Below are 24,142 nucleotides of genomic sequence, written 5' to 3'. Positions count from 1 at the left end.
AACAGGCTTCTCAACTTTTGGCATTTCTGTATGTAAACAAGTTTCAAGTTGAAGCTGAATATTATCAAAATGAAGACCCAGTCTCCTCCCTCTTTACCTTGTTTTCAGGGTAGATCTACATAATGCCCTTAGTCCTGTAACCTTGGGTTTATCTGTGGCGCTTGTCTAATCTGCGTGTACAGGTGAACTGTTGTTTGTGTTTCTTCTCCCAGCAGAAACTTCTGTAATTTCTCTGAATTTCTTCATTCTAGTGGCTAACTGAAGTTCTTTTCCTGTTTCAGCCCCACCCTGGCCCCGGTTGTCTAAAAGATTGCAGAGATCATTTTATATTAATTTAGACTTTGGGTGGCCAAACCATGTTTTACTAGCCACTGAGCTCACTGTCTCTGTAAGACAGTTTGGCAAAAGTTGATTAGGAACCTGGCAAGGCTCAGGCAACCTGCCATGCTGCAACTTGGGGCATGTATTGTCTAACAGGCTCTGCAGGTAGGACATGTGTATGTACCGTATCAGTATGTCTTGTGCTATTGCACTTGATTTTACTTAAGGGCTGTGTGTGCCAGATGAAGATGAATGGCAAACTGCAAATAAGGCACCATCTGGTCTATGGGGTTAGAATAGGGAAGAGGCTTGGTGTTGTAGCAGTAGGTTCTGCATTCAAACTCATAGAAGTAAATGGAGCTATGCAGCGCAGAGACAGCTGGACATTAAGCATTGCACAGGGCAGACTTGGAGTGGGTGATGATTTTGGGTGTTTCTTGGGTCACTTGTGTGACTATTGAAATCAAGCTTCTAAATTGAAATTTGCACTAATCACTCAGCTGACTTTTTTCTTCACTGGTAATAAATGCCCACTGCCCCAACTTCATCACACCTGTTTACTTGGTCTTAAATTGACCACCTACCTGCTAGCTTGTCTTCATTTCTGGCAGTGTCCCTGATCTGTACTTCATGAAGGACTTTGTGCTTTTGTTCATGTTGTCTCACAGAAGGTAAAAGCTCCTCATTCAAATTCATTCCCCTATTCTGAAGAGAATGTTCTCCCTCATGTTTGCCAGGCAGCATGTTTTTTTATAATGTTACTGAAAGCTTAAGCTACCACACAGATAGTGAATTTTGGCTCCTACTAAACAAGAGTTTCTAGAGAAGAGCTGAAAATTTTACTTCTATTGCTTGTGATGGCTTTTGTTGGGAGTTTGCTCAAACTAAAGAATTCACATCAATTAATTCACTCTGGGTACAAATAGCAGAGTGTTGGTCAGAATTTGGCTGCTGGAAAACACGTTCTTTTCCCTTGAAGAGATATCAGTTACTTTTGTTTAATTTAAAAAAGGAAAAAAGTTATAATTATTTCCATTGTTGCTAACAAGTTGGAACCACACTTATATTAGTATCAGGTAGCAGAATTGCATACTGAGACTTTCATAGTGTAAACTTCTCTGTCTAGCAGCTTGTCAGTAAGTAGCTAATTTTAGAGTTCCTGTAGAGGTGAAGTCAAGCTTTTGCTGTAGGATCTGATTTGGCAGAAAAATTTTGCTCTGACAGAAGTGTACACAGAAAAATAAACTTTAAACACATCTGTTCCTCACTTTTCCATTCTCTTTCCCATTGCTGTGCTAAAAGGGAAAAAGATCTGTCAACAAAGAATCAAAAACTGGTTCAGTATTCTGCAGCTAATGTTTGTTGTGTTTATATGTGCCTGTTCTCCATGTGGTATAACAAATCTTTCATATTACTAAACTGGCTTAAATATCTCGGGGCTGCTTTTTAAGCTGAGCTGTTTCTGGCTGACTTGCAGCTACCCAGATCAGACTATTGCTGAATATAGGTTGATTCAGAAGTTTCTGGGTTCTTATGCTTTTGATAATCTTTATATTTGTGTGCAGAAAAAAATTAACTACTGCAGAATTGACTGAATTATGCAATGAAACTTAATGTTTAGCTGGTTAAAAAACCAAACCAAAACAGAGCACTGAAGATTGAGAAACTACAGGTGTTGTAAACACAAAAATATTTTCTTAAAGCATTGGGTCCTGGCATTCTACCACTGAGGGAACATTCCCTTCCTTTGTTACTTAAGTCAAACTATACACTGATGGAAAACTTATATTGAAGTACTTTGGATGTGTTGCAAATGGTGACGTGGAAAGGTAACAAACTTGTTCATTTGGAGAATGACAATTATTTGAGGTTTTTTACAAGCGCAGATTCTTTGAATTAAATTGTGATCTACCCTTATAAGTAAATGTTCTAAGATTGCTTTTATAATCAACTCCATTGCTGATGCTCTCAAAAATGAGAGGAGTAGTTGCTGTTGACAAGATATTTAATTTCCAAAGATACAGTATGCTAAACTATAGAGAAGCAAGAGAATAAAAGGAAGTGCTTTCTGTTTTTCTTAGATCCTCATCCAAAAGAGAAGTTAAGATCTGAATGACACTTGTGTACTTTTCTGAACCAAAATGCACTGCAAAGAACAATACAACTTGTAATATTTCTGTCCCTGATGAACATAAGAGAAACAAAGCATGAGGTGGCAAAACTAAAGAGGGATGCCCTCAAAACAGCATTATATTTGTTCCATGCAACTCCTTTACTTTTTTTCCCCGGACTGCAGCCTCTGGTCTTTCAGGGGAAAGGAGTATAGGAGATAAAGGCTTTTACAATCTTAATGTTAGCTAGCCCCCTTAACCAGCACTTGAGAATTCAGTTAAGATTTAGTCCTGGTTTAATTTCTCAGTGCACTGATGGTGAGTCTTTCTTCAGTAATGAAAGAAAGCTATGGATTCCTGTGTACCATGAGCTGTGATCACCAGTTGTGCAAACAGACCTGACACCTGAGCTCACCTTTGTATCCTGTATAACCGTATACAGAATAGAACATGAGCAGTGTTTTTTTTTGTTCCTTTAAGCTGTCCAGTTGAACAGGAATGTTCTGCTGTCAAACTCCTGCAGGTGCATTTTTTTTTCAGCTAATTTGTGGCCCTCCCCTCCATCCATAGGTTTCTCTTGGTTTTTGAGTTGTTTAAGTTCTTGAACAGTCAGTTGTACTGTTGGCTACTTAGAAAGCCATCTGCCAGCAGTACCTGTGCTTCTCTGTAGTTTTGAGTAGGACCCTGTTTGCTCTTTCAGTTTGACTCTTCCACAGCCTGAAAAGACTTGCTAAGGTTCTGGCTGTGGTGTTCAGGCCAGTCTACTGTTTTCCTTCTAAACCAGTGATGGGTGTCAGGTCTCAGTAATCTTTGTAGAACAAGGTTTTAAGCTTCTTCCAGGTCACTGAAGACATTTTCAGTTTGCTTTTCTGTACCAGGCCCAGCAAAAGGTCTCTGCAGTCTCAGACTTCAAATTCAACTGATCTGCTTGAAGCAGAGGAGGCTGTTCAGCTTCTGCAACTCAGAATGTCTTCCTGCTGTTAGAAAACTATTCTTATTAACACTGGAGCTTGTGATAGCATGTATTTAGATTTTTTTTTTTTTTTTTCTTAAATGATACTTGACCTCTGACTTCCCCAGACTGTTCTCAAGCTATGGTAGCTTTTGCACAGATACTTTTCAGTCCGTTCACCAGACAGACAGTAGATAATTTGCTGGCTTGGGGTGATGGCATGTATAACCTATTGGATCACACAGTCATAACAACCTGGGCATACCTCTAGTGAGCAGTGTTGTACATCTTTTTCAGAGGCTTCTTCAGTGTTCTGGTAGAATCATAGAATGGTTTGGGTTGGAAGGGACCTTGAAGATCATCTAGTTCCAGCCCAGCTGCCAGGGGCAGGGACACCTTCCACTAGATCAGGTTGCTCAAAGCCCCATCCAACCTGACCTTGAACACTGCCAGGGAGGGGGCAGCCACAGCTTCTCTGGGCAACCTGTTCCAGTGTCTCACCACCCTCACGGTAAAGAATTTCTTCCTTATGTCTGATCTAAATCTACCCTCTTTCAGTTTAAAATGGTTACCCCTTGTACTATCCCTACACTCCTTTATAAAGAGTCCCTCCCCATCTTTCCTGTAGCCCCCTTTAAGTCCTGGGAGGACGCTATAAGGTCTCCCTGGAGCATTCTTTAGGCTGAATAACCCCAACTCTCTCAGCCTGTCCTCACAGGGGAGGTGCTCCAGCCCCCTGATCATCTTTGTGGCCTCCTCTGGACCCACTTGAGCAAGTCCGTGTCCTTCTGATGTTGGTGCCCCCAGACCTGGACACAGCACTGCAGGTGGGGTTTCATGAGAGCAGAGTAGAGGGGGGGAATCCCCTCCCTCGCCCTGCTGGCCAGACTTCTCTTGATGCAGCCCAGGACACGGTTGGCTTTTTGGGCTGTGAGCGCACATTGCTGGCTCATAGTAAATTTTCCACCCCCTAATACCCCCAAGTCCTTCTCCGCAGGGCTGCTCTCAAACCACTCTTTGTCCAGCCTGTATTTGTGTTTGGGATTGCCCCGACCCATGTGCAGGACCTTGCACTTGGCCTTACTGAATTCCATGAGATTTGCACAGGCCCACCTCTCCAGCCTGTCCAGGTCCCTCTGGATGGCACATCCCTTCCCTCCAGTGTGTTGACCGCATCACACAGCTTGTTGTCGTTGGTGAACTTGGTGAGGGTGCACTCAATCCCACTGACCGTGATGCTGAGAAAGATGTTAAACAGTGCTGGTCCCATCACTGACCCCTGAGGAATGCCAGTCACTGCTCTCAACTTGTATGTTGAGCTGTTGACCACAACTCTTGAGTGTGACCACCCAGCCAATTCCTTATCCACTGAGTGGTCCATCCATCAAATCCATGTCTCTCCAATTCAGAGACAAGGATGTCATGTGGGACAGTGTCAAATGCTTTGCACAGGTCCAGGTAGATGAGCCAGTTGCTCTCTTCCCTTACCCACTAATGCTGTAATCCTGTTGTAGAAGGCCACCAGATTTGTCTGTCACAATTTGCCCTTAGTGAAGCCATGTTGACTGTCACCAATTGCCTCCTTAGTTTAAAGCTGCCTTCACTAGCTTTGCAAGCCTGTGACTGAAGATGCTCTTCCTCTTCTGACAGATGGACCCGTCAGCCCCAGTAGGCCAGGTTTCTCAAAGCAAGTCTATGGTCTAAATAGCTGAACCTCAGGCTGTGACGCCAGTCCTGTAACCAGTTGTTGATTTGCTGGATTTGATTGGTCCTTTCAAACCCCTTCCTTTTGACTGGGAGGGTTGATGAAAAAACTGCCTGCACTCCAGAGTCCCTTACCACTGCTCCCAGGGCTCTGTAATCCTTGACAGTGCTCAGACTGCTCCTGGCTGTATCACTGGTGCCCATGTGAAACAGCAGCAGTGGATAATAGTGGACTCCTGTGGGAACCTGTAAATCTTCAGTTTGAGATAATGAATATTCTGACTGCCAATTAGCAGTATAGTTTCCCCTAATTCTGAACTGTGAGATCACAAATGAAGATATTTTTAGGTTCCTCTTCCATGCCAAGACTTTATCTTCCCAGTCTTTGTCTATAGGTCATTATAGACATGTATGCATAGATGCAGTCTAGAGAATCTTAACCTGGTGGTTACATACTTTCAAGCTCCTAGTCACTTGTTCTGCTGATTCTGCGACGGTGGACTTCTGCATTGCCCCTGTCTCAACTAGAAGGCTAGGCAGGGTCTAAGCTCTTGAAAGACTGTGTAAGGCAAAGCTGACTACTTCTTCCTAATGTAGTAAGGCCCAAAGGTTGCCATAATCTTCTGATGGCTGTTGTCAAGTCAGTGGAACAGGGGGTAACTCCTTACTGATTTTTTTTTTTCTGTTGTGGAGTCTGTAGTTCGAGTGTATTTATGGCCTATTGGTATTTGAAAAGTTTTCTGCGGTATCCATACCTCTTTCAATATAGGGGGTATTTTTGAAATGTTTAAGGAATAACTTCCACTCTAATGATTAGAGAGTAGTTGAATTAAAAAGAACTCTTCCACTGTAAATGAATCTAGGAAGAATATTGTGCTGAAACTATTTTTTTTGGTCTCCAACTAACAGCTTATGTATTGTCTGAAGTTACCGAGTGTAAAAGTGAATGTGAGCTTGTCCTAAGTCTATAATGTCTTCAGTTATTGGACCCCTTTGATATTTGTAGCTTACATGCCTGTTTTGCGTACTTCCTCATCTCTGTCCAGGTTACTAGATTGTGTTTTTAAGGAACTGAAGGGGAGGGAATGCTTTCTGAGCTATATGTGATTGCAGTGAGGAACAGGGCCAGAGTTGTTTCTTTTCCTCTCAGGGAGGTTGTCCTGGGGAGGGATGGGGAGTGTGTCCTTGCACACGTGTACATTTACACAGATCTGGGATCTTGGGTTACTTGAACTGACATCTATTGCATGATTTTTTTATCAAATGCTTCTGCTGACTATACTGGCAGTCTGTTAGTGTCTCCTCTTGCATGCCTTTGTATCTGGCATGATGTTTTAATATGTGGTGGTTTTTTTCTTCCCTGTTCTTCGGGATATCTCTCATGATTCACATTTTGCCTTTCTGCTGTTGCTCAGAACTCAGAATGTATTTTGTCGTCATGATTGGAAATTGTTGCTACTCAGCAGAATGAGAGATCCTTAACATAATCTAAGGTCCTACTTTCAACAGGAGTTTGGGCCAGATGATCTCAAGGAATCCTTTCCAGCCAAGGCTTTTTTAATGATTCTAACTTAACTCTTGCACTCCAGTTGAGCCCTGCATCAAAAAGGCATCTGGTCTGAAGAGGAATTTTTCTCTGTATGCTGTTAAACTCTGCTTGTCTTCCCATCAATATCTTATTAATGTCTTTCAAGAGAACTGACGAAAGTGATGCAACTATTTAAGTTTGTAGAAATTCTGTGCTGGAAGAGGTGTGGAAATCTGTCTCCTTACCACCTAACATGCTCGTTTTAAGAAGAAACTTTGATGATACCTCCTTGTCTGTTCTCTCAGCAGTGAGGTAATGTTACAGTACTAGGAGGATGTAGAATCTTGTTTGTCCTGAAGGTTTTTCCATATGTACTAAATTTGCTGTAGTTACTGTGTCTGTGCATGTATTTCTGTGTGTGTAGCTTTTTTAAATATAGCATTGGAGGGGGAGAATACAAAAAGAGTATAGTCCAGCCTAATGTATGATTCAGGGTGATCTTGTGTGGTTTCTGTATCAAAAGAAGTTAATCTGATAAAAGTCACCATGTGAATTTTACATTATTAGATGCAGTGCAGCAAGTAAGCTTTAGTGTACTCCAAGCATCTTTAAATCATGTAGATGGCTTATGGCTATTCTTGGGGAGAAGGAGGAATGGAAGCAGGTAAGAGAGTAAGTGGTAGCTTACTCTTCCTATGTTGGAAGCCTTAATGTTTTCTGATAAGTACGCTGAACTCGGTTCTGGCTGGCAAGATGTGCAACTTGCTGGAAGAAAATGTTCTGAACTTACAAGACGCAAAACATCCTCCCGTCTTTTCATTCTTCCCCACCTCTCCCTCCCCACCTTTTGCCTAATACTGACTTCAGGTCAGTAGGTCTTTGCAATTTTGAGAAGCTGGACTGCAGCAGCAGCATTATTAAGTAAGACACTGTTGTTTTGGGCCAAGGTACAAAAGAGTATGCTGACCAGTGTCTTTAGCTCAACTCCAAGCAGATAGCAGGTATTATAATGGAGTGTTATAGGCAGAGGTGCTAGGCATATCCTTAAATATTCAGAAAACTGGAGTACAAGAGCCTGAAGAATTTTTGCACTCCTGAGACTCTTGAAAGAACTGAAAAACCTCAAAACCCAAAACCAACAAACATGTCAAACAAACAAGTTCTAGAGCTCATCCAAGTAGACTAAGGAAGCCCTTTTCTTGTGAAAGGGTTCAGTTCCATTTTTCCAGAGGTTGTTACTGGTTTGCCTTGTTACACTGTTAGTGGCACTAGAGTTTATTGGAGTGCTTCAATTTACTCATTTTCTTTTCCTCTCTTTAGCCTGCATCACAACAGGCTACATTACGGTTCACAGCGTCCTTCAGGGAGTGATTTTGGGTGTTAAGTAAAAGCCGATACAGGCTTGTTCTGTAGTTGTCTGTTTCCTCTGCTTCAAAGACCTGGAAAAGACCTGGAAAAGCGTTGGTCATTTCCTGTTGGCTTTTCGATGAGAAGAAAGGTAAAGGCTTAACTGCAAGTTGACAGATGTGTTTTGTATCTTGTGTTCCTGTGGAACCTCTCCCAAGTAGTATGTTGGCTATACATTAGCTAAAGTGTTCGTAATAGGTATGTTAGGTCTACAGAAATTTATTCTAGTTGCTTTCCTGTGCAGTAACAAAGATAACTGTTATTGGTAATCAGAGTTTACTAAAACTTAAGGATACTATGCAAGATAATAACAATTAGATGCCAGTGCTGTTAGTTGTCTTCAAAAGAGATGTCTGGGTTTATTTAAAATGGTGGGTTTTAGAAGTCATCCTCAGTCTAAAGAGTCTGCTTATGAAGAGAGCATCTGTGGGCCAGTGCTTGGCATCATTAAAGTTAGGAATATGGACTTGTGAAACATTAACTAGAATGGCTTGTTTACAGAAAACTTCATGCTAAAAGAGGACCTGAACTTAAAATTCTCATATCACAAAGCCTGTCAACTGAAACACAAGAGGTCTGATGTACAGTTGTAGGTTTTTTTGTTGTGAGTGTGGGGAGAATGCTCAATCTAGTTGAGGAAATAGTCTTAAAATGTGACAGGACTGCACTGGTGCATTCAGCTGATCTACTGGATTGTGCATCTCCTTTGAATTTAGGTATTTAAAGAGGGGGAAGAATAAGCCTGGGAGTGAGGCTTACATATGGAGGCACAAGTCTGAAGTTCAGATTTAGGAGCCTTAGGGCTCTCTTCTTGTCATTCTAACATGTGGAAGTCACAGTTGTGACCCACTGAAAAGATCTCTTCCCTACTGGACTAACTGGGCCCATGATATTGTGTGGCTTCAGATACTTGCAGTGAGACTTAAGTTAATGTTTTGATGTTAAAGGTCATAGCTGAATTGTGAAGCAGCATTATATTTAAAGGCAAACTGGGAGTCGTATGGTAACACACTACACGGTAAGAAATGCAGTTATGTTGAGAGGTTTCAATATAAACTCTGGACATCATCTTGACTTGACAGATGCCTTACAGGATAAAACAGCTGCCACTTCATTCTTCTACACAGCTGAAAATACCATGTGTATGACAACACACTGTACTGCATAACTTCTAAGCACAGACTTCTTAAAGTGGCTGGCTGACCCAGACAGATCAACATTAAACTCAGGTTTCCCTAGACAGCACCAGGATTGCCTGTGTGATGTTTTCTTCTGCTAACTCTTCTGGTATTTTGTGGAGGAGCCCATGTACTGGCCTTAGGTGGAAAGGCATGTGGCTGACCTAGCAGAGCTCTAGAGTGAGCAGTGCTCCTTGCAGAATGAAACCTGCTGGAATGCATGTTGTTCTTAGAGTCAGTATGAGGTGAGACAGTAGATCTATGGCAACTGTTTCATAGTATGATTGATAGTTTGACATGAGTACCCAATTTCAACTTTAGTTGACCTTTGGCAGAGGGGACACTACTTCCTTGTGGAAAATGCACAAAATGTTCCTCTTTGATGTTTATGAAGAGATGTTTTTTCATTTGGTGTTTGAATACAAAGAAATAGAGAATGCACAACAGCATTTGACAGTGCCTGTGATCGAATTCAGGTAGACCCTGTAGGTAGTGCTGGAACCTTGGTCGGGTTTCAGCCTGGTTAATGCTAGGCTTGTTGTCTTGCATCTGCAGTGTACTCTGAAGAGAATGCTGCCACTTATGCTCTCCTTGACCTGGCTAATCTGGCTTCACCAGCAAGCTGGTGTAATTTACACCTACAGCAGGCTTTTTCTGTTTCATTGTAAGTCTTTTTGTGCTTTAAAGTATAAGAAATTGTAGACTGAAGGTGTCATGTATTGCTTAAAAGCTTTAAACCTTTCTGTTAGTGGGAATATTTACTATGATTAAGGAGTTAGGATAAGAAATAAACATGAAGAGGGAAAGCTCAGCTTCTGAGGAGTAGGATTTACAGTCATCAAGACTTCTAGCTACGAGGTTCATTGAAGAACTATTTTGGTAGATTGTGGTTTTTGGGCTCTACTTCTATCAAGTTCTAAGTGTAAGGTCAAAAAACAAGGTAAAGACAGTTATTTGCTAATTAATCCTACTTTCTGCTTTTGCTGTCTGCTGCTGTGTTGGACCTCTTAGTGGAAAGAACATGAACTTCAAAAAGATGCTTTTGACTCCTGTGATGTGGGGATTAGGAAGGGGAGCAATTCTTCTGCCTAACTTTTATTTGACTTCTGGAGCTTATTTAAAATATTTCTGATATGCTAATGGAGAGCTTTTAGTACTAGGTTGTATCATTACGGTCTAAAAGACTGAATCTGACCTAGCAGAATCCTGATCACTTACTCTTGTGCTGTGCAGGTGTCTTGATCATATATACATGTTTCTTTTGGCCTTGTGTGAGGTAATGGTTTGCATAATACCAGTTTATGTGCCTGGTTTCTTATGGCCTACAGTAAAATGGAATAATTTAGGATTCTTTTTTTCCTTCTCGTTTTTGTTTGCTTCTGTGGGCTCTTTCAAAGCAATAGACAATTATAGTCAAGTATTGTCTGGCTTTACTGACAATGCCAGGTATTGAGAGTTACTTTATTGAAGGCATTTGAATTTGAACTGAGCCTTAGTAACCTGCAGATGAAATGTTTTAAACTTTTTCCTGGCAGAGTTCTTGCTTCCTGTGCCATAGCTGTAATAGATTCTGAATCAGCATATAGACTACTGTGTTCTTAAACTTGGGTTATTTTCCTTCTTGGGGCTTTTTTCACTTGCACATACCTTTTTTACCAGATTTCACACAATTAGAAACAGTGACGATGGATTTGCTGGTTGTGGTCCTTCTGCTATGCTCTCTGTAAAGAAATACCAGTTTAGCCCAGGATACAGTAGTTACTTCTCTTCACTGAGGAGCTAGCTGAGGCTTGACCTTGAAATACCTCTGTTTCTGAGAACTGCAGCTGGATGTTATGTTAGTCTTCCATAAAACTACCAAAAATATAATCTGTAGACCTCTAACAGTCACAAAGCAATTCCAAAAGTAGTAATACAAAGCCATCATATTGTTTTTTAATAATTGTGTACACTCATTAATTCTTGTCTCAAATACCTTTTCCTACTAATTAAGCTCTCATGAGCAAGAACTTCTTACTTACATAGCTAGATCTCTTTTCCTGAATTACTGTGTATGTTTCTTTACTCAAATGGAAGTTGTATAAATCTGACTAGAGAAAGAGTGGTAAAAGAACAGTAGTTAAGTTACTTCTGTAATCCTGTGGATACAGCTGCTCGTTCATGAGACTGGTATTGTCATCTCCTACAACGATAGTTAAAATACTTAAATACTATTGCTGTCTATCAAGCATTGAGTTTTACTAGTTAGTTTGTTTTTCCTTAATGTTGACAAATACAGGTTCTCCTAAATTGCATTTGTCTTGTCTCATAAAATAATTATAGAAGCCTGCCAGGAAAGAAGTGTGTCATCATAGAATCGTAGGATAGTTTGGGTTGGAAGGGACCTGTAAAGGTCATCTAGTTCAATAGATCATCTGTATGCTATATATACTGAACACTGGTTGCTCTGTATTAAGGATCTAAAGAATCTTCGTTTTTGTCTTAAGTTTTTGATTAAACAATAGCATTTTACATTTGTCTCTTGAGGCATGGCTGTGAGTCTTCATGCCATGTGTCTTATGACTATCTCTTTCTTGTCTTTCAGTGAATGATAGTGTCTAGAAAGGGTATGTCCCTTCAGGAGAGAGGTGCCAATGTCCAACCGGCCTAATAACAATCCAGGGGGGTCACTGCGACGTTCACAGAGGAACACTGCTGGGGCCCAGCCACAAGACGACGCAGTAGGAGGAAGGTACGACTTATGTCTGTTTTAATGTATGAAAGCAAATTTCATGTGATTTAATTAGAGAATTAAGTTTTCTACCCTGCAATCCAAGCACCGAAACTTGTGTAAAATCTTTTTACCTCTGAAATGCTCTCTGTACTGTTATTGTATGGATTGAAAACATGGGTAACTCACTATCATGCATGTTCAGCTAGAACAGCAGTAGTAGGTCTATGGGGGAAAAGTGTAACTGAGCTATATTCCACAAATCATAGGTGGTAACAAATTCCTTCCCTGTCTTGCTTCCCTGATAACAAAAATATCTGGAGGGGATGGACGGGCAGAGAAACTGGTTTGTGAAATCTGGGAAAATCTGTGTCCCTGTTAGAGAAGACTGAATAACTGGCACCCCTCTGTTCCCTTGCACTGTGTATTAATTTGGTGCATAATTTTGAATTTTGGATAATTCAAGAACAAAAGGTTTGCCATCCTTTAATGTACTGGTGAGCAAGTGGATCAGGATGTGTTTGTTCTGTAAGCAGAACGTGAAGAATGAAGATCCTTGAAACTTTTTTTATGGATGTTGACTGTATAATTATTGCCGTGTCCTTTAAGGAATTAAGAGTGTTCATCTGAGTGAAACCTGTATGGATAAGTCTTCCTTTAATTTTGTTAAAATATTAATCTAATGAAGAAAGGTTATAGTGTCATGGTAGGCAGCATCTGTCTGTATTTTACTTCCTCAGAGGTGTTACTGGTGCAGTCGTTTGAATGTGTGTAGCTTGGACTTGGATTTTTTGGTATAAGAGTAATAAAATATTGCAGGTCAGTGGCACAAGATAACTTTTTTTACTATAAAGGAATCAGGCTAAATGATGAAGACGAGGTATATTTCTTACTGTTGTATAAGAACAAAGTTACGGTTGAATGGATGAAGGAGGCTAGCTGTTTTTCTGAAGAACCTTGGAGGGGAATAATCCAATCTGCAAAATGCAGCTGCACTTTTTCTAAACTAGTCTCTACTGTAGAAATGGAAAAACAGATGATAAACACAAGGTCCTGGGCCTCTGTAGCATAAGGAGGGGAAAGCTGCTGCCTTATGTAACTAATTATTTTGCAAGCTAGAATCGTTTTTGGAGAATACTCGTTTAACTGAGGTATGGTCAACCCATCATTCCATTCTGTCTGTTCTGTGTTATCTCTACACCTGAATGGATGTTTAAGTTAGATACTGCCCCACCAACTCTTTCCTTTTACACTGAACTAGACCTGGGGTGAATAAGCCTCTCCCTAAAATGTAGAATTAGAGATGAGTTATTTGGTTATGGGGTGGGGGGATTCTTCTTCAGATATCTACTGTTTATAGTACAGTACGCTCTACAGTGAGTCAGACAAATTTAAGAATTTTAGGGGTAGCACTGTTTTCTTATAAGGAAGTTACACATCTAGTCTTTTGGTGCATTGTGATCTTTTACTTATGCTGTCATACAGTGAATCAAGATGCATTTTGTCTTAACTGACTGGACCTCTTCCACCTCTCACCAAATCTATGTCTGTCAGACTTCCATGAGCAAGGGTGTATTGCACTCCTGAACTATGTTATTGACCTTTATTGGAACCAAAGTTCTTTGCTTAAGTAAAGCAGATGGAAATTTACAATCCTCTTTGAAAATGTGGGCTCTTTAGTATAGTACCTGCCCTGCCTTTCCATCTCTGAACAAGCATTATTGGCTGGCAAAGCCTATCAAAAAGGCCTGGATAAAGCATGCTGGTTAATATAAACTATAATGAATTCAGTTTCTTTTACTGTCTTTATATCTCCTCTTTAGTAAGCTGCTGGGCAGAAATGGCTATTGTACAAGGAACAATGTAAGACAGATCAATTGGGGCCTTGAAAAATTTGTAGATGAAATGGAAAGAGACAGGCTCTCAGGTAACAGTCACTCTTTCTCTGGTTGCCTGTCTTTAGACACAAACCTCAGGACTCATCCTTCCACGCATCTAGCATGCAGTGGGATAGAATGTTCTAGTTCTGTTGCTGAACAGTACATAGGAGGGTCTAGAGTTTACAGCTTGATGTACCTTTGTTATGCCTTGATGTATTCTGGTGATACACACTGCTTTGGCTGCTATAGTTAAAAAAAAAACCCCAACCAAAACTAACAAAAAAACACAACAAAAAACCCTACCCCCAAAACCAACACAAAAAGCCCCAGAAAGCCAACAAACCCTCCCTACAACCAAAACCACCTTTTCTTACATGAGTGCTTTTGGGACACTTGAGACATGACATTTCTTCCCAGTCTCTTTCTCACACTTGTTATCCATAAAGTGAAACTTCAATTTATTCCTTGAAATAGAATGAACAAACTGTGGGAAGACCAGTTTCAATAATATGCTCATATTGTGCAAATAACTGAATTTATGATGCATCTGTGTTAGTATTTTAGTTGGAGTTGGGAATGTTCTTTTGAAGCAGATCTGTCATCCTCACCTGCTGTGCTTTAGCTAACATCATGGAATGGCCTTGGAGCACTTGAATTGAAATCTTTTTGGAGAAAACGAAACTGGAAGTTGTGCTGTAGGAAAACAGTTCATGCATCCTGGTCACTTGTGGTTGTAATCTGATCTGCTTTGAAGTAGAGATCATTGAAATGCGTAGATAGTGGACATTGGTCCTTAATGGAAACTATCTTGTTTTACAAATTCTGGTGATCTGCACTACCTGTTGATGTAGTTGTACAGACAGTATGAGACTTTCTTTAGCCACTTTATTAGATCCATGTGTTTCTTAAAACAAACCCAATACCCAAACATACACCACCACCCCACCCCTGCTCCCCCCTCCAAAAAAACCCCAAACCCAACAGAAAAACCCAAACAAACCCGAGACAAACCAACAAACAACTAGTATTGTAGAGGGAATTAAGGAGTAATGTGAGTCTGTAGGGGGTTGTTGCTTCAACCTAAAATTAGCCACAAAGTTTATAGGCAAATTTAAGGGCCACACCTTGTAAAGTGTTGGAGAAGGTTACTTCACTTTGGTCACAGATACGCAATCATAACCCTTCGAGCAAGGACAAGTTTCGATACTGTCTGAACTTGTGTACTTGATTACATTTCTGCTTTGTATAAATAGCTTTCTAAATGCTGGAAATGCAACAGCTTTTTTCTTAAAGCTTTCTTGTGGCTAAGGTGCATGCATTTTTCAAAATACAAATTAAGTGACAAAAACTCAGTTTCTGCAGTTCTGTCACTCGTACTATAATTTCAGACTTTGATGTGAAGTCCGCTAATCTAATGTGAGCGGTTGTATAGTCATTGGTAGTACAGCCAAATGGGTTTGTAATAGCCCTAACTTTGCCTCCAACTCTTATGCTCTGACTGCGATAGACTTCAGTTGAGAAAGGTGTTAAAAAGGAGAGGGGCTGGAGAATGATACTGCTTCAAGCCAAAATGCTAATGCATGTCCTTCGGTAGTCTTTAGCTTTTTTGCAGCTTAAAGGTCTTCTGTTTAAAACTTTGTCAATTTAACTTGATGAGCAGCTATTGTTCACTTGCAGACTTTGGAAATGCCAAACTCCTCTCTGGTCTAGTATGTAAAACATGCCGAATCATCCTCCTGTGACATCTAACACTGGCAGATTTGGCTTAACCTGGAAACAACAATGCAAACCCATTTTCCTCTAGACTGGGCTTATTTGCTATCACCCTCATAAGATCAATACTTGCAGTCAGAATGACTGGGGGATACCTGTGATGTGGTTTCTGCTGGGGTTTTACTAGCAATTTCACACTCAACACAGTAACTTGATAGGAGCTTTGAGTGTTTGATTTTTATGGTTGCGTTTGCTTAAGAAAAACCAAACAGTGATGCTAGGCTCACAGTGTAGAAAGATTGTTGCAGCACAAATTGAAAGTAAACTTAGCATCTATGATGTGTGCTGTTCTCTAAAAGAATCAAGAGATGTGTGTTTGTTTACAGATGTATAAACCAGTGAACTGTTTTCCCCCACCATGTAGGTGCATACCAAGTTGGCCTCGGTTAAGTTGGGTTAATGTGATTTTTCACTTTTTGTTGTCAGTAGTGATCTTGAAATACCTTTGTGCTTTGGATGACTTTCTGTTTTTGTGGATATTGTAGTTCTGACTTGCTTTACTATTGGATTGAAAATTATTCAGTGTTATCCTCCTAATCTAGAATTACTGTTAGGATGACACCTTCCTAATTGTACACGAACCCTTATCTGAACTAACTCTTCCAGCACTTTCCATTGAAGGATGACTCTTTGCAGGTTTGTAAGGAAGGAATAATGATACTAAAGCTTCCCTTTGCAGCAGTAAACCAAAGAGGAGTGGAAGCAGATGCATTAATGAGAGCATTCTTTTCCTGGGGGCAGGAGGAGAGGGTGTGGAAGGTACTTGCTGTCACTTTCTTAACTCTGTATCTACATTGTCACCATGCGTATTGAAGAATTGTGGCCTTGTGGCTTAAGTTGCCAGTGATGCCATAGTATTTACTTTGAATGGGAGCAATTTGGAGGTGATATTGCGAGGCACACAGTAAGATCTTTTCTGAAAGTGATGCAGTTGGCTGTTCCTTTCAGTTGTGAGCAATGTTTTAGTATGTTGGTATGGAGTAATGGAAGTGGATCTATGTAGTAGTGCTGCAAAACTTTTTAACTTTTGTTTTTAGTTGCATGAAATGACAGTGGTGCTTATCTTTCAATCTGCGTATTGTCACTCTTCTGAAATCTTTAGGAACAGCAGTATTTAAGTAGGGATATCAATTTGACATAAGTGATTGCTGTGCTGTTGCAGTTGCTTACGAAAGTATGATACTTTATAAAAACTAAGTTTTCATGATGTAATATATACATGTTCTTGTGCATTTGGGATTGAAGGCTAAATAAGAGATCCTTGTTAGCTGCATAGAGGACATTGGTATAAGCAGAATCTGGAAAACAATTTGGTCTGACCCTTTTCAAATACTAAAGTAAGAAGAATGCTTTTTTCAGTTATATGGCTTTTGTTCTAAACAGGTTTTGGTTTTGGACCAGTCTTGATAATATGTGAACTCGTAACGTCTTACCTGAGACTTGTGTAAAAACTAAATTTAAAGTTTACATTGGTAGGGAAGATGAGTGGAGTATTTGAGGAGAGAAAGTAGGGTTTTTTACACAGCTTAGTTCATCTGTGCGATTGCTTTTTTATCTCACTTTTGACAGAAGTAGAAGGGTGTTTAGCTTTGTAGACTTCATGTTTGGAGGCATTTAATACCTCACTCTCAGCTGCTGAGGAACATGGCTTAGATGAAACACTTTGTTTATTAACTAACTTCAAAAGGTATGGTTTTTAATACGCATGGAGTAACTCCTTGCGGACAGGTTCTAGTTGATTCCTTTTTATGGTTTTGCTAAGGAATGCTAAGGGCTGGTAGTTTCCACAAGATTGATTATATGAAGACTGCAAAGTAAATGGTGGGTCACCGGTCAACTTATGTGTGCTACTCAAAACTGAGTGTCTATCTATGAATAAAAACATGTATCAGCAGACAGCTTTGCCCAATTGAATGAAGCCTTGGAGTGGGTTATGAAACTGTCTTTAACTTGGGGTGGGGGAGGCGAAACTAAGAAAATCCAAAGCAACACTTGAGGGTGCAGCAAGCACTCAGTATTTCTGGATCTGCCCCTGCAAATAGAAATGGACAAACATAAGCTCATAAATATTTACTTTTTTGCCAATAGTGAGGAACTTAGCTTCTCTAAAGTACTTGTTGCTGGAAAATTTAAGTGAAGCTTCTGAATGAATGATATGTTAATGGACGGGAATAAAGAGCTTGTAACTGGGTAAGTTATGAGATAAAAACCTTGAATTATGGACAAAACTACAGGTAGCTCACAGCCTTTAACAAGAATCAATCTTCTAGCTGCCCAGGTACCTTTCATAGCACTTAGTTCTCCAAGCATTACTCTTTTTGTTTCTAGCTCACTAGACTATTTTAACTACCTTTGTATGTAAGTTAACTTTAAATGAGACCTGAAGCAAGCTGTCACAACCTCGATATAAATCAGGACAGTGATAATTTGTTTGGTGTATGTTCTTTTAAAGTTATTTTAACTTAATCCTGCAGTTTCTCCAAACTGTCAGTCTGCTTGCCATCGTATAAATCTTAGAGAAGGGAGTTAATGTCGTGCTCCTTTTAAATGACATGCTACTGCATGTACAGTTGCTATGTCTTGTGTACCTTCTCTTTGCAACACATGGGAAGTGAATGATTAAACTCAAAGAATGAGAAGTGAGAACACAGTAGGTCTTTAAAACTAAAATTAAAAAAACCTCATCAGTTTTGACTCCCCACTTGTTATGTTTCTAGTGTAACCTTTCTGCTCCAGCTATGAGTGTTATTTTTGCTGATAGTTTGACAGAGAAAATAAAGCAAATGCAAATAGTCTGCATGATATGGTATTCATGTTCTCCAGGATATGGTTGTAGCTTTGTTGGTCTACATAAATTGGACATTGGTATGAAATTGTTTGTAAAAACTTAAGAACCTGAAGGAGTTAAAGGTGAAAGGGAAGAAGCCTGAAACAACTGGAAACTTTTCAGTGCCTGATTTAAGTACTTGATGTTTTGATGTATTGCTTTAGCCATATTTTAGTTGAAAAGATCTTCAATTATTTGTGTTCTGTGAATACTTAAAGCACTAAGTTGAATCCAGTTCTAATTAAAGCAAAACAAAAATCTTTAAGGGAAAATAGCCTTTTAAAATATACTTCAAAAGAAATGAACCCTGATCAGTTAGCTTACATAAAATAGATTCCTGCCAAGTGCAAATTATGTAATAACTTCTGTTACTCCCATAAGAAAAACATTTCAAGGGAAAACTAAATTTCACGCCTTAATTTTTTGTTGGGAAAAGGAAAATCCAAACACTGAGTGTCAGGTGAAACATTCCCAAGTTTACGTTGATGGAGTTTGCTATTGCGAGCTAAAGATCTAACTTTTATTTCACTTGCTTTTGATAGTAAAAGTGATTTATTCTAGTATGTGAAGTGAAAACAAATTACTAGAGTATGGAGAAGATGCTGTTAATCTTTTCAGACTGTTATGCTCTTAGAAAGATGAACCGCAGAAGATGTTTTGAATATGTGCTGTCTAAGTGTATTCATCAGTTTTGGTAACTGACTGAGTGAGAATACTTCAGAAGAAAACAAAGGAAGGTTATCAAGAAAAACCATAATATTACCAAATTTTTACCATTTCAACTCTGTAAGCATATTGTCATGTGGTTATTGCTTAGGTGATTAGACTTGGTACTTTTTTCCTACTAAGGTTTGTGTTTAAATTTGTGTTGAAATCCTTAAGAGGATAGTGAAACTTTCTGGTCAATAGGAGGTTTAGCTCTGCCTTTGCTACTACATTTTTGGCATTTCCTTGGAAGAAGCTGTTTGGAAGCTTGTGGAACGCTTTTACCTCTTCCACTTTTGGCCTAAACTTTTTGATGTTTGGGGTCATGGGTTGGAGCAGGACACTTAAATATGAAGTCTACATTTCTCCCCTTCCCCTGTATGATTCAAAGATGTTTGCATAACTCAGCTCAAAGGACTAGATAGCCTAGGTTAATAGCATATCAGCATATAATCAGCAGTTCTTTAACTTTGAAACATTGCATCTTCGAGCATTAATACTACACTAGTTTGAGATTTCATAAAGGTTAGTGGTGCTTGGGGTTTCTGTATAGATAGGATATGAGCAGTAGAGTTTTCCTCTGGTGACAGCTTAGCCAAAAGTGTGTTTTATCCAGGGAAGTACAAGTGAGATGTCTCTTGCCTTTGCAATTATTACTATTACTTATTTTTCTTAATCTTATTATTATCATGCTGTTTTACATGCTGATGAGCTGTCTCTTCTGAGTCTTGCACATGGTAATTCTGATTGGTTTTGAAAATAGATACGGAATATGTGAAGATATAACTTAATACTTTATCTATGGTATAGTATGATCTTTGTCCTCCAGTCAGATATCATGAAATAAACCATTTTTTGCATGCAGCTGGAAGCTGCTTGAAAGACCTCTTGTAGCTCATTCCTTTCTCTGACATCACAGGTTTCCTGTCTTATCTGAAGGCCTTCATTGGTAGCATGTGTTTCTTCATTCCTCTTACTTCAGCTGTTACCAAACAGCTCTCAATCATTTGAATTTGTGGATCTGCAGCCAGAAAATAATTGGCAGGGTTGAACTTTCCTACTGAGTGGAACTGGTTGCATTTGCATTCCAAGCATTTGATTTTCCTAAATGGAAGAGCAAAGAAACAAACTTGTAAACACCCTTAACTGGGTAAAATCTTAATGCATGTAACTGTGAGGTTGATGAGTGTATGTCTATTTTTGAGAAGACGTCTTTGACAGGTGCCCTAGTCTTGTGCCTTAGCATGCTAGCTTAATGCTTAGGTGAATAATTTAGTAATCTTGCACACCAGAAAAATTTGAATTTATCTGCACAGCTCAGGTGTGAGAAGATGTTTTATTCATTTAAAATGACTAAATAATTGTGTGCTTTACAAAACAGGTACACTGGTGGTGATTTGTAACTGCACCAGGTGATTCTTTTGAAATATTGCTGTAATGTTAGTGGTTGATATGGAAAGGTTTGAAGCTGTAAACTAATATTTGTAAATGCTCCAAAAAATAAATAATAATTCCACCTACAGGTTTGTATCTGTATCTTGGAATCCTGATAGCTTTCTGTTTTGACTTTCTGCTGACAGGTCACATTTAGGGCAGGCAAAACATAAGGCACATAGCCCTCCTGAGAGTAGAAAATCTATTTCAAAGACACCCAAAGTGCAGTCTAATACTACTTCTGAGCAGTCCAAGGGACACTTTTCTAAAAGGTAATTGCTCTTCATATTTGTATGTTAACCAGTGTTATTTGCGCTTCACAACTGTGTATAATACATCTAGTTATACAGAGTTCTGATAAAATGTATGACTAACAGATTTTAACTAATCTAGGTATTGCATTCAGTGGATATATTTCAGTGTTTTGCATTCTGTTTGTGGTTTTTTTTTTTTTTCTAATTCACCAGCTAAGAGCATTCCATCAGTGATGGGGAGGAAATGATTTCTGCATAACTAGTCCTGGAATACTTGCAAGGTCTTTCTCCCCTCTTCTGGCTTCATATTGGGGGAAGATTGCCCAAGGAGTTCTGAGCAATGTCTTGTATTAATTGAAACATGTAATAATCTAAAGTATGCCTGTGTTCAGGGTAATCATCTCGGTCATACTTTGCTCTTCATACACTTCTGCTATATGCACACTGGAACAGTTTTCTATCATGTAGAAGACAGTTTTGCCATTTTTGTGATTAATTACGTTAGTTTCAAGATTGAGAAACTATCCTATCGTTAAGAGCCTTTCTTGAACTAGAATCCAGTTATAACTAGTTATGCATTACTGAACACTCCTTACTCTCTTGTGGAACTTCTCAAATGTTCAGATAATAGCTTCATGGCTTCATTTTTTTCCCTTTTTTAATCAGTTCAACATATCTATCAAAAAATAAAATCAGATAGTAAAATCTTATCTATGTTATCTCATATATTTCTCTTTAAAAAAAGCAGTGTACTGTGCTTTTATTTTGCAATTTATTTTAGTTTTCATGCTAGCAAACATTTGCAATATGATTGTTCTCATACACGCATGGAGTTTTTTCTTGTTTCAATGTAGACTTAATCAACCCTGTTTCTTACCTGTGGTTTCCTTTATTATTAGAGAATACTGACATTTATCTTGCTAAACTGTTGCAACTGAGGTTTCTCAAGTTCAACACTAATACTGTTCCTGCTTACTTCTACAGAGGCTGTAGTTCATCTGCTGTTTTAATACCACAACAAGAAGATCCAGAGAGAGTCAATACTTCAGAAAAGCAAAAAACGGGGCAAGTGCCTAAGAAAGACAATTCTCGAGGAGTTAAACGCAGTGCTAGTCCAGATTACAGGAGGACCAATTCTCCCAGCTCTGCTAAAAAACCCAAAGCACTTCAACACACTGAAACTTCCTTGGAAACTAACAAGCCACATACTAAATCTAAGAGAAGACACCTAGACCAAGAACAGCCGAAGTCTACACAATTGCCATCAACAAGCAAGGCTCACACCAGAAAGGGTGGAGCTGCTGGTAGCTCCCGAAGTCAGAAAAGGAAAAGGACAGAGAATCTGTCTTGTATAAAGAGTGGTTCAGCAGTTGAATCAACTGGCGCTGAAGAAAAGTCAGCAAAACTCTCCAAGCTGGCTTCAAAATCGGTGACCTCAGCCAAAGCTGGGTGTAGCACCATCACTGATTCTTCTTCTTCAGCTTCCACATCCTCTTCCTCTTCTGCTGTTGCCTCTGCTTCTTCTACTGTTCCTCAGGGTGCCAGAGTGAAACAGGGAAAGGACCAGAATAAGGCTAGACGTTCCCGTTCTGCATCCAGCCCCAGTCCAAGAAGGAGTAGCAGGGACAAAGAACCAAGTAAAACAGGTGGCTCTTCAAAGTTTGACTGGGCTGCTCGATTCAGCCCAAAAGTCAGTCTGCCTAAAACAAAACTGTCTCTACCAGGCTCTTCCAAGTCAGAGACATCAAAACCTGGACCTTCAGGACTACAGGCTAAGCTAGCAAGTAAGTTGTTCTTTTGGGGAAGAATAAGCATGTATGTTTCACAATCAAGTCTTCTAAACAAATAGTTACATTGTTTTCAGGCTTCCTGGGATCTTCATAGAGAAATTAACTTTTAGTGTGTTCTGCTGAGCTTTGAAGTAAAGCTGTGACTGAAACTATTTATAGCTAAAGCAAATTATTTAAGTACAGTCAGTGTTCTATAAGTTTCAAGTTGCTTCTGTGTCTTGCAAATCAATTTTAAAAATAAAATATATGCAAAATAGTTGGGTGTTGTGATGGGCCATATATGTTACAAAACCCTTGATTATATTCCTCCTGTCAGATTTCTTTTTCCCCTCATTTTCATAAGCTTTCTGTCATGAAGTGGGAGTGATAAATGCTGGAAAACAAGTAGATAATACATGGTTTCTTGTTTCAAGACCACTTTCCTGATTTTTCCTTACTGTCAGAATCTCTGATGTTACTTTAAGAACAGTAATCTTTTAAACCTGGTGTACCTAGTGCTTGCAACATTAGTCACTTTCTTTTAAATTGTTCTAAAATATGTTCTCTCTGGTGCTGGACTTGAGTAACAGGTACTGTTCTTGGACACTGTCACTGGGAAATATAGGCTGTCTCCAAGCAAAGCACCTGTTTGCTAGCATGCAGATATGCTTGTAGCTCTGTTACATTGAACAAAATTTTCTTGAAATGCATCATGCTGCCTTTGTGTACTGTACGATTTATAGCACGTATTATCTAAAACTTGATTTAAGAAGTTGGATTCCTAAGCTTCCTTACTGTTGTTCCTTTATCTAGACCTGAGCACAAGTAGGCTGTCCCAACCGGGGCATGTCTGCAGTTAATACTAATGCAGGAAATAAGTGAAATAAACAAGAGCAACTGGATGTTTTCCTCTATAATCAAAATAGATTTAATTGACCTAAAAGGCTTGATTTGGATAACTTGCATGAATGGAGTATTGATTCTGGAATGCCCTAACATGATAGACTAAGAACAGCGCTGGGGAAGAGGAGAGAGGTTACTTTCTTTGTAGCAAGGTTTTGTCTACTTGCTTCATGGTTCAAGACTTACAGGGTGATGAATTCCAGAGGAAAAACTCTATAAATGTGCACAGGGTGGATTGAGGGGGAAGTGGTAGGAATTGGGCAAGAGTGGGATTAACCAACAAGTTCTTAGCTAAGCCTGTCCTTGTTATAGGCTAATGAACTAAGACATTGAAGTATATGTCACAAAACCAAGTTGATATGAACTGTAGGTATGTCTGTGTATGTATAAAAAGTTACTGGTAAGGGGCACAAAGCATGGTGAGAGACCTTTCCAGACTCAATAGAGGGTTAAAGTTACTTTCTCTATGTGGTATTGCAATTTGAGGAGAGAAAAAAAAGTACTAACAGGTGATACTAGGAAGTCTAAAATGTATAATGTGTATTTATTTTACTGTAGACTACAGCAAAACTTATTCCAATGGTGGTTACACTGAATATCACTGATCAGAGTAAGTGATTGTACTGGATATCACTAAGAGTGAGAACTCAGCCTAGAATAGAAGTGTTAAATTATGATGTTTTTGA

General features: G+C 39.3%; 1 protein-coding gene across 11 annotated transcripts in view; it reads left to right on the top strand.

The window, feature by feature from the left end:
* TRIP12 (thyroid hormone receptor interactor 12) overlaps positions 1-24,142 on the top strand; it is an 80,840-nt gene that overhangs the window by 16,114 nt on the left and 40,584 nt on the right. For 8 of the 11 annotated variants that reach the window (XM_074833766.1, XM_074833769.1, XM_074833765.1 and 5 more), the window contains 3 exons: positions 11,786-11,932; positions 20,677-20,802; positions 21,769-22,568. In XM_074833766.1, coding sequence (XP_074689867.1) covers positions 11,835-11,932; positions 20,677-20,802; positions 21,769-22,568 — 1,024 coding nt within the window. In that variant the 5' untranslated portion in view covers positions 11,786-11,834. The remainder of the gene's footprint in view (positions 1-11,785; positions 11,933-20,676; positions 20,803-21,768; positions 22,569-24,142) is intronic. The other 3 variants (XM_074833770.1, XM_074833767.1, XM_074833771.1) reach the window with 1 other exon arrangement.

The sequence above is a fragment of the Strix aluco genome, chromosome 9, assembly GCF_031877795.1.
Source record: "Strix aluco isolate bStrAlu1 chromosome 9, bStrAlu1.hap1, whole genome shotgun sequence".
In the NCBI taxonomy this organism is placed as follows: Eukaryota; Metazoa; Chordata; class Aves; order Strigiformes; family Strigidae; genus Strix; species Strix aluco.
The sequence above is the reverse complement of the archived record's forward strand: the minus strand, read 5'-3'. Positions and strand labels throughout refer to the sequence as shown.